The sequence below is a fragment of the Mauremys mutica genome, chromosome 4 (genome assembly GCF_020497125.1).
Source record: "Mauremys mutica isolate MM-2020 ecotype Southern chromosome 4, ASM2049712v1, whole genome shotgun sequence".
Taxonomy (NCBI): Eukaryota; Metazoa; Chordata; order Testudines; family Geoemydidae; genus Mauremys; species Mauremys mutica.
Window position 1 is genome coordinate 125,350,744 of NC_059075.1, and position 12,122 is coordinate 125,362,865.

The 12,122-nt window shown below is 52.1% G+C and overlaps 1 protein-coding gene across 6 annotated transcripts in view; it reads right to left on the bottom strand.

The window, feature by feature from the left end:
- The window catches only part of LOC123370362 (copine-5-like), a 194,236-nt gene that overhangs the window by 38,338 nt on the left and 143,776 nt on the right, over positions 1-12,122 (bottom strand). For all 6 annotated transcript variants that reach the window (XM_045016877.1, XM_045016878.1, XM_045016882.1 and 3 more), the window contains 2 exons: positions 10,336-10,463; positions 9,526-9,628 (listed from right to left, as the gene is read on the bottom strand). In XM_045016877.1, the coding sequence (XP_044872812.1) occupies positions 9,526-9,628; positions 10,336-10,463 (231 nt within the window). The remainder of the gene's footprint in view (positions 1-9,525; positions 9,629-10,335; positions 10,464-12,122) is intronic.

The following is a 12,122-nucleotide window of genomic DNA, read 5'->3' on the forward strand; positions in this document are numbered from 1 at the left end:
AGGCAGACCTGTAATACAAGCAAACAAACCTGAATCAGCTATAGGTGGCCAAACTACCTAGGAGCTCCGTGAAAACTTTGCTGTAGATTTTTATATGGCATTGTCCAATGGCCAATACGCCACTAGTCATTACTGACGAACAATCAACCCTCTATTGGTAAATGTAACAACAGCCAACGTTGCACTGCCTGGACTAAACAAAATATCAGTGGATATTGGTGTTCCCAACAAAGTCAAATACACAGCTGTGTCACCCCAACACAGGCCAGGACTGGAAAGCTGTGGTGTTTAATGCCAACACATATCTCCATTGTGGTCTGTGGTTGACGTTGTGAGGGACCAGAGCTTGGGCAGTCATGTCCAGTGGTTAGAGTCATAGACGATCAGACTGGAGGTGCTTGAGCCAGAGTTGATAGCTGGGGTCCAGAGCTGGGGGTCAAGCCAGAGTCAATAGCCAGGAACTGGGGGCAGGTCAAGGAAGCAGGAACCAGGAGTGAAGCAGGGTCTGTCTTTGCAGCAGGTCACAGATGATGCTTCCTGCTTCTCCCTGCAGGCTTACATAGTGGGTTTGGGCCAATCAGAAGTCATGGGAGGAGCTGCCAGTCACTTCTACCATGGGTGCCACTTTCTGCAGTGACTGGCCTCCCAGGATGTCTGGTGTGTTGACTGTCACTCTGCCAAGGCTGCCTGGAGGTGGGGGTGTGGAAGTGCCACCTATTCACAGACCTGGGTTCAAGACTTATGAATCCTCACATCACCCCTGGGGCACATAGGACCAGGCTTGTTTGGGTGGCATTTGTGAATGTCTTTTACTATTTCAGGGGTGTGAACGTTACTGGTAGGCTCCCAGACTGTTCTTGGGGGCCACAGCGTTCCCAGCGTATGAGCTACCACAACTGACCCCACTTTAATCTGGAGTCCAGCATGGCACAGACGTCATACTCCATATGGCCCTGACCTGGAACCAGGGGGCAGTGGCTGTGTGGTATGCTGAGGAAGCACAGGAGTGGATGTTTAGTAGCTGGAGGGTTTTGGGCCAGACATGCCAGATGAACTGGGTCTCTTGATTGAGGCGATGAGGTGGATCAGCCCATGGAGGTGGACTACTGTGTTACTAGGAGCTAAACCATCACCTCAGTTGACAGTACGTGGGCATAGAGGATGAAGTGTGCCATCTTGGTCAGTTGATCTATGACACTAGATGGGGAGGGCTCTGAGTTACTACAGAGAACTGCTTCTCAGGTGTTTGGCTGCTGGGTCTTGTCCACATGATCAGGGTCTAACTAATCGCCATATTTGGGGTCAGGAAGGAATTTCCCCCCAGGTCAGATTGGCAGAGATAATGGGGGGTTTTCACCTTCTTCTGCAGCATGGGGTCACTTGCAGGTTTAAACTAGTGTCAGTGGTGGATTCTCTGTAGCCTGACATCTTTAAACCATGATTTGAGGACTTCAATAACTCAGCCAGAGCTAGGGTGTTTATTACTGGAGTGAGGTTCTGTGGCCTGTGATGTGCAGATGGTCAGACTAGATGTTCATGATGGTCCCCTCTGACCTTAAAGTCTCAGAGTCTATGAGACAGTACTAGCGTGTGGCTATTTGATTTGGTGAGTTCTACAATGACATCCATGGCAATGGCTGTCCATGGCTGGGGCAGGTTCTCCATACTCATCAGGGTACCGAAAGGTTTGGTGCGCAGCACCTTGGTGCAAGCGCATAAATCACATGAATCAACATAAGCCTGAATTTCAGCATGCATGCAGGGTATCCAGAAGAAGCAGGAGGCTGGGATAGGCCTTGAGGTCACTGTAGTGCCCCGCTAGGGGATTAAAATGGCTCATATGTAGTACCTCCAATCAGGGTGTCCTGGTGGAACATATACATGACCATTAATATATGTTATTCCACCCTGCATGGAATGTTATTTCTCATTCTGAGCTCTCGATTGCTCTGGGAGTTCACCACCCTCTGGGCCAGCAGGTTCTCCTGAGAGGCTGATCGGAGCAGTGTGATTAGATCTTGGGATAGGGTGCCATTAAGGAAGTTGTGGGTCTTGAGGAAGTAGGGTTGTTCCTGGCTAGCTTTCTCTCCTTCCTCCTTCACAGACCAGGGCATTGGCCTTGCCATGCTTGCTCCCTGGTGGGTAAGTAATCTTGAAGTTAAAGCAAGAGAAGAATAAGACCCCCCTCAGTTGTCTCTGGTTCAGTGCATTGGATCTACACAGACACTCAAGATTTCTGTGATCAGTAACACTTGTCCAGGGCATCGAGCCCCTCCAGTAGTGAGGCCACTCTGCAAATGCAGATTTAATCTCAAGGAATTCTTTATCAAGGAGCTTGTAGTTTCGTTCTGTTGGAGTGAGCTTCTGTGAGTGGTGTTCACAGGGTGCAGCAGGTGCCGGGGTCTGTGCCTCAGGGACAGCATGGCCACAATGGCCACATTTGATGCATTCGTGTCCATGACAAATGCTTGTTTTGGATTGAGGTGTGCCAGAGTAAGAGTGGTAGTGAAGGCAACTTGAGCTGTTCTAAGGCTTGCTGATCCTTGGGCAATTTAACAGATTTAGAGGCGTCCAGAGGACTATTCACTCCAAAAAACCCAGGATGAAGCAGCGATCGAAATTGGCAAAGCCTAGGAGGTGCTGCACTTCCCAAGTACTCCAAGGTGCCTCCCAGCTGTGAATGGCTTCCACCTTCTATGGGTCCCTCCCCGTCTTTGGGGGGAGGGATAGCTCAGTGGTTTGCACATTGGCCTGCTAAACCCAGAGTTGTGAGTTCAATCCTTGAGGGGGCCATTTAGGGATCTGGGACAAAAATCTGTCTGGGAATTAGTCCTGCTTTGAGCAGGGGGTTGGACTAGATGACCTCCTGAGGTCCCTTCCAACCCTGATATTCTATGATTTTAATGCCCTCTGGGGAGAGGGTATTCCCCAAGAACTCCATGGAGGGTTGGTCAAAGCTTTGTGTATAGACCATGCTGCTGTAACCTCTCCAGGATGGTCCTGATGTGGAGTTGGTGCTGCTCCGGGTTCTTCAAAAAGACAAGTATGTCATCTAAACAGACAACAATATATTGATCCAGAATGTCCCTAAATACATCGGTGAACAAGTGCCAGGTTGCAGAGGCATTAGTCAGTCCAAATGGCATTACCAGATATTCAGTGTCTTTAATGAGTTTAGAAAGTGGTTTTCTATTCATCCCCTACCCAGATGGGCATGAAATTATTAGCTCCTAGGAGGTCTGGGTCACTGAATACCCATATGGATCTCATGCAATCCAACAATGCTGGGATTAAGAGCCGGGGGGATGCCCGTTCTGAATTGTCACTTGGTTCAGTGCCCAGTAGTCTACAAAGAGGTGCAAAGTCCTGTATTTCTTCTTTACGAAGAGGAATGTAGCCCCTGTGGGAGACGCTTAGCAGTGAATAAAGCCTTTGGCCAGGTTTTCTTGAGTACACACATGGAGAACCACCAGTTCTGGTTCGGGCATCGCGTAATTATGGCCACAGAGAACTTTCACCCTGACTGTAGGTAAATAGTGACATCACAGCGGTAGTGTGGAGGCAATGTGTCCACATTTTTTTTTTCGAAGACGTCCGCATAATCCTGGTATTTATCAGGAATGTGGGAGCAGGAAGGGGGTGTCAGATCCAGGAGTGTCTCACTCCAGCCAGTCGCTGTGAGCCCCTGGCACACGTGGGGGTAGACTCACTGCTGCCTGGGATGGGGCCCCTGGGTCCAGGGTCTTGCTGCTGTTGCTACAGAGGCAGGCCTGCTGACAGGGCTCAGACGGGAAGCTGATCCTCTATGCTCGCCAGAGAATATGGAGGTCACACCGTACCAACTACATGACGCTGAGCATCAGGGGAAATGTAGAGAACAGACCACCCTGAACTGCAGCGATTCTCTGTGCTCCTGAATTTCTGCTTCCAGGGGCACTGTCTCCTGGGTTACCAGTCCGAGGACAGGAGGGTCCCATCTACAGTTTCCACAACATCCAGTGTGGACTTCTGCCAGATGGGGATTTGCAGAGCTTGGGCAGTCTATGAATTTATGAAATTGTCAACGGCTCTGGAGCCAATGAGTGCCCACTGCAGGGGCAGTCGTTGAGTTTCACCATGGAGGCACAGCTGAATTAGAACCCAGTGGACCCTGACGGGTCCCCATCAAAACTTGGGGGGTCAACCCTGGGTGTAGTGTGTGGTTGTGCCTGACCAGGTCCTCCTACAAGGCCTGAGCATGATTGTTTCCTGATCCCTTCCTGGCCAGGATCCATGATGGGCATGAAGCAAACATGTCCTGGCTCAGTGCAGCAGAAGTGCAGGCTATTGCACCAATGTCACTCCTTCTCCTTAGTGGACATCTGTCAGTGGGCCGAGTCACCTGCATGGGTTTGTGGGTCGAGCTCAAGGGGGCTAGCACAGCGTGTGGGGGCAGTGTTAAACCCCTCTTTTCCTCCCTCAGCTCATGTATCTGGCTGTCAATGCGGATGGCCAGATTGATGGAGGTGTCCAGGTCTGCAGGAGCTTCTGCCCATGCTAACTCACTCTAAGCTTAATCCCCACTGGAACTGGTACAGAATACTTTGTGCCACTTGCTGTTGGCCACAAGCCACCAGAAGTGCGCCATGGATGAGGCAGCTGGCCCATCGTTCCCACAGCTTCCTTGGGGGCTTTGGCCGATCACATGCCGTGAGGGTCATCAACAATCATGGAAAAGGCTCAGAGGAGGGTGCTCCAGTCCATCAGTGCCCAACTAGTCTGCTTGAGCAGGGGAGAGGCCCAATCCAGTGCCTCACCAGTCAGTAAACTAGTTACCAGGCCCATCTTGGCCTGCTCGGTGGAGTCAGTCCGGGGGCAGAGCAGAAACAACAGACAGCACTGGTTAAGCACCCCCCTGAATTTTTGGCAGTCTCCATTGATCGCTGTAGTAGAGGCACTACAGGGCCTGGCTCAAGTGGTGGGTCCATCGCCTGTGCCTGGTGTGATGCGTCTCCACTTGCCTGTGAAGGGCCTGCTTTTCTCCACAACATTGTGCTGTCTGGGGCCATGGAGCTGAAACCTCAGCTTATATGTGGACTGTCCGCTCCCTCCATGTCCCCACCGGGGCACAGGTTGTGCAGGGTCAGAGTCATCTGTGCAAACTGCCAGGGGTCAGATCCAGAGGTTAGAGTTGGCGGAGGTTGAGGTTGAGTCGATATCTCGGGTCCAGAGCCAGGAACTGGAGGCAGGGTGAGGAAGTAGGAATGAGGCAAGCAGACAGGAACCCAGAGTGAGGCAGGATCTATCTCAGCAGCAGGTCAGGATCTGCCTTGATGCACAGTCACTTCCTGGTACTTACTCCAGGCATACCTGGTGGGTCTGGGCAAATCAGCAGTCATGGGAGGAGCTGACAGTCATTTACCATGGGCGGCACTTCACATAGTGACTGATGTCTGGTGCATTGTTGGTGGCTATGCCAAGGCTGCTCGGTGGTGGGGTAGAGTCCCTGCCCACCTGAAGTACTGCAGACGTGTGTTCAAATCCTGTGAAACCTCACAGGTGCACAAATTATCAAGTTATTCAAAATTCCCATCAGTAATAGTGTTCTCCTGTTGTCCTATCATTAGCAGATCTTGGAAATTAATATCTGATGATTCACTGGGGCTGGAATGGCTCCACCCAGGATATAAGAGAGATGGGAACAGCACTCTGGCATTGGGAGCTCAGGTCTGGGGCAAACAGCCATTGAAAGAAGTGGGACAGAATGTCCTCCTGTGTTCACACACTACTATAATAATCTTTGTACAAAGTATGCCTTGAAAACTTCTAATTTGCAGATCAGTATCGTCCTGATAAAATATGTGTGGCAACACTGTATGGGAAGTTATAAGATTCCCCTGTATGGTGTTATTTACACATGTTTCAAACTGAGGTTGGCAAACAGGTCTGTCCTAAACAAAGGAATATTTGCTCTGCTTCAGTTGCACGTAAGCAGTACACAGAGCTGTCAAGCAGGAATGGAAACAAAGAAAGCTCAAACAGGTGAGAAAAAAGCAGCAGGGAACATCCTTCCACACAGACTTTGTCTCCTAGTTCCCAGCTGGAAATGTTTTTCAAGAGAGAGAGACTGAAACTATAAAATGGAGGGACAAACACCCCAAGGCACCCCTCTCTCTCCCCCAGCCTATCACATTCACTGCACCCGAAGTGACAAAGGAAGCAGTCAGTGGACTCTGGGGGTGGGATCCTGACTTAAGAAGTTTGGCCAGTCAGACAGCTGAAACATGGGGTGAGAAAACTTCGCTTTTGAATTGTAGTTTGTTAAGTTAGGCACCAGTAGCTTTTATCTTTATTTTTCTTGTAACCATTTCTGACTTTTATGCCTCATTACCTGTACTCACTTAGAATCACTCTCTTTGTGGTTAATAAACTTGTTTTATTGTTTTATCTAATCCAGTGTATTTAAATTGGAGTATCTGGGAAACTCCATCTGGGGTGGCAAGTTGTGTGCATATTATTCCTTTAGGAGAAATGACAGCCCTAATATAACTTGTACTGTCCAGGAGACAGCTGGGCAGGACAGGACATACCTTTCTGGGGAGAAATTTAAGATTGGCCATGTGTTGGGGTCACCCTGCAGTGTAACCAAGGCTGGTGAGGGCCAGAGTGTAACCCAAGTGTGGCTGACAGGCTGCAGTTACACACAGATACTCAGGGTGTGGCTTTCATGCTGGCAGGCTGTTTGTGAGCGAGGGGAGCCACTTCAGCAAAGCATTGTAAGGTGCTGCAGGGCAGGGGTGACACAGCTCCTCACAGATCTGGATTGTGCCCTGGTATGTCACAGGAAGGGACAATAGGATTTACAAGCCTGGGGAGGAGTTAGTGTGACCCTGGAGGGGTGACTTTCTGATTGCACTGAGTGTGTAGCATTTGTTCCAAAGGTGTGGGCTTGGCTGGCTTATCTCATGGAGCTAGCACTAATCACTTCCTATGACAATGACAAATATCACAGCCGGGTCACTGCATTCGCAGAGGGTTGTTGTGCAGTCACTGCTGCCCTAAGTCTATGCTAGCGCAGGACAAAGACATGCAGACGTGAGACAAACAGAAGGAAGATCCAGGCAAAAATCCAGACAGCGCTCATGAAGCAGCCAGGGGCCTATCCATGATCTGCCGAGGTTGTTCCAAGAACATTTATCATCTTCCAGAAGAAGAAAGGAGGCCTTCTCGCTGCTGGAGATGACGACTACACAGTCCCCAGAAAGGTATCGTTCTTCAAAAAACCAAGCCACTCAGTCCCAAGGTGATCGTGCTTGTACTTGCAAGTGAAATGACACCTGATTCACCCACGGCCACAGACACTGTGTATCTGCCGATACTGTTTGGAGAAATGCCAGACTCACCAGCGACAACATGAATAGGCCCAAGGGGACTGAATAATGACTCCTGACTGTTGTAACAGAGAATAAAGGTGTTTTCCACACTCCCCAATATTTTCTTTGTAATGTATCTTTGGGCACTGGTAGATCAACCCATTCTTGACTAGCTGATAATGCAGCATAACCTGTTCAGTAGGCACTTTCTTAATGTACTAAAAAGGATTACAAGTTCATTGTTTTAAAGGAGTTATGAAAAGGCTAACAGTTCCCTTTGGGCCTGATTCAGATCACCCACACAATGGTTTAAATCCATTGCCTTCAATGAGTGAGGGGAATTATGTCCAGTGGAGTCACTCCCGATTTACACTAGTGTAGATGAAAAAAGACTATAGTCCAGTTCTCTCCAAGGACTGTCCATTTTAGGATTCATGGTTCATCGCAAGACACCAAACTGACAAGATGTGACTGAACCTCTGGCAACCATAGAACCTGCAAGTGTATCTAGTGACAGACCCTAATGATAAACAGAGATGTATCAATGCGTGCCTGCTGCACCAGAGCTCAATGTCTGCACAGCCTTTGGTGCCTTCAACACCCAGAAACGGGCCACATCTCCAAATAGTGTAAATCAGCAGAGCACTAACAGAGCTGAGGCTCTGGGTCTGTCTCTCAAAGAGAGAAGGAAGGAGCAGAAAAGGTCAGATAGGTGTCGGCACCGTTCCCCGGTGAGCTGAGTTCCCGTCACCTACATGCCTTAAGACAATGATGAAAACATCGTGGGCAGCCCCATGCCTGGCCCACTGACTTCAGTGGGGTCACAGCACAGGTGGGTTTGGTCCCAAGTCTTCTGAAATAACCCCCAATTAGCTAATTATTTCCTGCCCTTATAATCTGCTGCTGATCTGTGTTTGTGGGTAGGAAACTGAATGAGCAGGAATCTGCTCAGGTATCTGCACAGGGAACACGGCTTCACAGTGCAATGCTCAGAGCCTGGGCAGGAGTCCTGGAAAACAGAGGCTCCACCTGAACTCCTCCTCCAAGACACCGTGTTCCAGTTGGTGACCACTGGATTCTGCTTCTCTGGCTGCCTCCTTACCTAACCAAGCATGAAGGAGACAGAGGGGCAGCCAGATCCATCCACTGGAGGACCAGGGCATAGGATGGTGAGCCAGAATGCTTGCCAGGGGACCAGGAGAATGGAAGTGGCATCAGATGACCCCTGCCAGAGGGTGAGGGCACAGGCACCCACTTTCTTTTTTCTGGGTGGGTACTCCACCGCCACTCCACCCACACTCTGCCCCTTCCCCCAAGACTCTGCCCCTGCTCTGCCTCTCCCCGCCCTTAACCCAAGCGTGCCCCGCCCCGCTCTGCCTCTCCTCATCCCTAACCCAAGCATGCCCCACCCCCGCTCCGCCTCTGCCTGCCCCTAACCCAAGCGTGCCCTGCCCCCACTCTGCCTCTCCCTGCCCCTGCTCTGCTCCAAACCCAAGCATGCCCCGCCCCTGCTGCATCTCTCCCCGCCCCTAACCCAAGCATGCCCCCCCTTTGCTCCGCCTCTCTCTGCCCTTGCTCTGCCCCAACCCATGCATGCCCCACCCTCACTCTGCCTCTTCTCAGCCCGGCTCCGCCCCTCCTCCCCAGCGCCTCTCACCCGATCAGTTGTTTGGCAGGTGGCTGGTGGGTGTTGAGCACCCACTATTTTTTTGCTGTGGGTGCCCTGGGGTGGAAGCACCCATGAAGTCGGCACCTATGGCTAAGGAAAAAGGCCAGAGCTTCCAACTGTGCTCATCAGTGGGCACAGAGGGAGGCTGGGTCATCCAAGTGATGAGGACACAGATAGAGGTCCCAGGTTGTTATAGCCACCCATCTGTTGACAGCCACGGCACTCTGAGCTCTCTGATATCTGAGACACTGGGCTGACAGAACTTAGGGAACCTCTGGAGTCAGGGGCTAATCTTGAACTCCATTCCCTCCACCTGAGGCTAGACAGAGCGTGACAAATCTCACTGGGATTCTTCAAAAGCCATTAGTCTTAGCAGGTCTAGTAACATCTGGCTGCTTGATGCTCGCTACTTTCTGTCTGTCCCAGTGAGTGGCACTCAGGCAGACATTGGCTTGGTGTGGGATACGGGTGGCACAGCAGGTGAGCAGAACCCCTGTTACTCACATTGACGATGGCTTCCTTCGTCTGGGCCATGTCCGATATCACCCCATCTGTGATGATCAGGAGTACGAAATACTGGGAGCCGTCCTGTTCAGTGGTGGCGTATCTGGACGGGGAGATGTTCATGTGAGTGTAGGCTTCTGGGGGGTGGGTTTTGGGGACTGGGGACTCTGAACTGGTGGCTAACCTTGCTGCACTGGGCCATGTTCACCCCTGGGGTAACTGCAGTAACCCCATGGGGAATTTGTCCCCGGGTCTGCAGTTCAGAGCAGCGTCTCCAATTTCCCAGTTTGGGAAATTTCTGTGGCGAGATTAGAGCTGCCCAAGGGGAGTCCCCCTCCTTCTCTCCCTGCCCCTAAACGTAATCTCTGTTCCTGCTGTCGCCCAGGGGCCATGTGAGCTCCCAAGAGAGCTGGGCTGTGACACTCCTTACCCAAACCAGGATCCTCCTGGGAGTAAAGGAGAGGCCTGTGCCACATCCCTGCTAGTCCAGCTACAGGGTGTTAGACATGGGCCTTGACCCAGGCCAGGGAGTGACATAAATACACACCGTGCTCCCGGAACCCATGGCTTGAAACATCACCTGGATTGGACACAGCCCTAGAGGATCCACTGCCCTGGCTAGCTCGTTCCTGCCTTTGGCTGCTATCAAACAGCTCTCGACTCTTTTGCTGCTCCCAGTTGGCCATTCTATGTAGACACTGCCATAGTTCTCTGGTGGGTACCACCAGCCCATTGCCAGCCCAGGGAGGGGTGACAGAGCAAGCAGGGCTGGGGGATGCTGCCACTAGTCAATGCACCAGCTGGATGTACCTAGCCACGTGGTTGACCACTGGGGCGAAGTTAGTTGGGCCGTACAGCTGGACAGTCTTGAGGCTCTTGTGATAGGCTTCTAGGATACCCTCGATCCCGCTGCAGTAGGGGTTGTCAGCGTTGCCGTTCTGAGAGAGAGGGAGGAAGGGCAGTGAGGGGAGGTTCCCCAAAAGGGGAGTCATTCCCCATCCCCCACTTTTATTTCCCAGATCCCTACTTGGAGCGCTGGCCAGAGGGATCTGAGGAGTTCCCCGCAGCACTGGGAGGAATCACCCAAAGGTAACAGAGGCCACACCCCTGGGGCCTCAGAGGAACAGTGATGATAACACTTAGCACTTGTGCAGTGGTTCCATCCTAGGATCTCAAATTGCTTCAAAAGCACCATCATCCCCATGTTCCTGGTGGGAAAAGTGAGGCAGGGAGGGGACATGGCTTAACCAAGGACACACAGAGTATGCCCATGAGGTGGGACTAGAACCCAGGAGTCCCAGCTCTGACACTGAAATGGCTTCCATTGCTGAGCCTCAGTCCCTAGCCGGCATCTCCAGAAAATGGGGCTCAGGGAGACACCGGAGTTAGCTCCCCCGTACTGTAAGGAGGGGAGCTCTCTCCTGGAGGTGGGGGTGGGGAGACAGCAGCTATTTCCCTCCTCCACCAGGGACTGGGAAGAGGCTCACTAAGAAAAACCAGATTTCCTGGCTCAGATTTTTATGCCCTCCCCATGGGAAATCCATTTTCCTGTCCTCAGAGCAGCCACACTGCTACCCTTGGTGCTCATGGCTGTTTGGCCGGCTAAGGCCAAGCCACAGAGGCCTCATGGCAGCCCGGAGCAGCACGTCTCAGAGCCCTGGGTCGACACTCGGCTTGTGTGATGGCACTGAAAGCAGCTGTGCAGACGATCCGACTGGGGCTGGCGCTTGGGTTCTGAAGCTGAAGGAGGGGGGTGGACATCAGAGCCCCACTATCTACATAGATGTTTTGAGAGCCGCAGCACAAGCCTAAGTCTGGCTCTGGAACCTTGCTGCCGCGGCTGTGCAGATGGATCCACTGAGGCTCCACTAGGGCTGACCAAGCACTCGGAGACCCATCAGGCTTTGCCACAGCCATGGGCCCTGATCAGCATTGGCTGCTCTGTGGAGGCACCTCGGGCAAGTCTGGTCAGGATCACAGGGACTGGCTGGTCTAACCAGGGCATCAGATTAGAGGGGAGGTGGTGCCATACACACCCTAACCCCCACTAAGGGCCTGATCCTGTCAGGCTCTGAGCACCATCCACGCCCACCAAAGCCGACAGGAGCTGAGGGTGCTCAGTACCTCACAGGGGCTGCTCTTTCAGCATCAGGGCCTAGCCCAGGACTTCACCACAGCCAGACAGCCTGATGGACAGGAGCGAGGCCCTTCACTTCCAAGTGGGCACAAAATGGTTGCGGACGCTGGAAAAGGGGCTGTCTATGCACTGGTCTACACTACAGAATTACTTCAGCATAACTATGTTGCTCAGGCGTGTAAATAATCCACATCCACTGAGCGACGTAGTTATACGAACCTACACACTGGTGCAGGCAACTTCTCCCACCAGCATAGCTGTAGCAGGGTGGGGCACTCACTGTCACAGTGCCTCCTGCTGGTCAGTCTGGGAATTAGCTCATCCAGCTCAGGAGCACCCTCCTCTGGGAGGTTTCTTGCCCTCGGTGACCTGCCCTGTTGTCTCCACCAACTCTGGCTCCGTGTCCCTCCCAGTCCCCAGTGCCCATTACTTTGGGGTGCTGCCCCACAGCAGTGCCCCC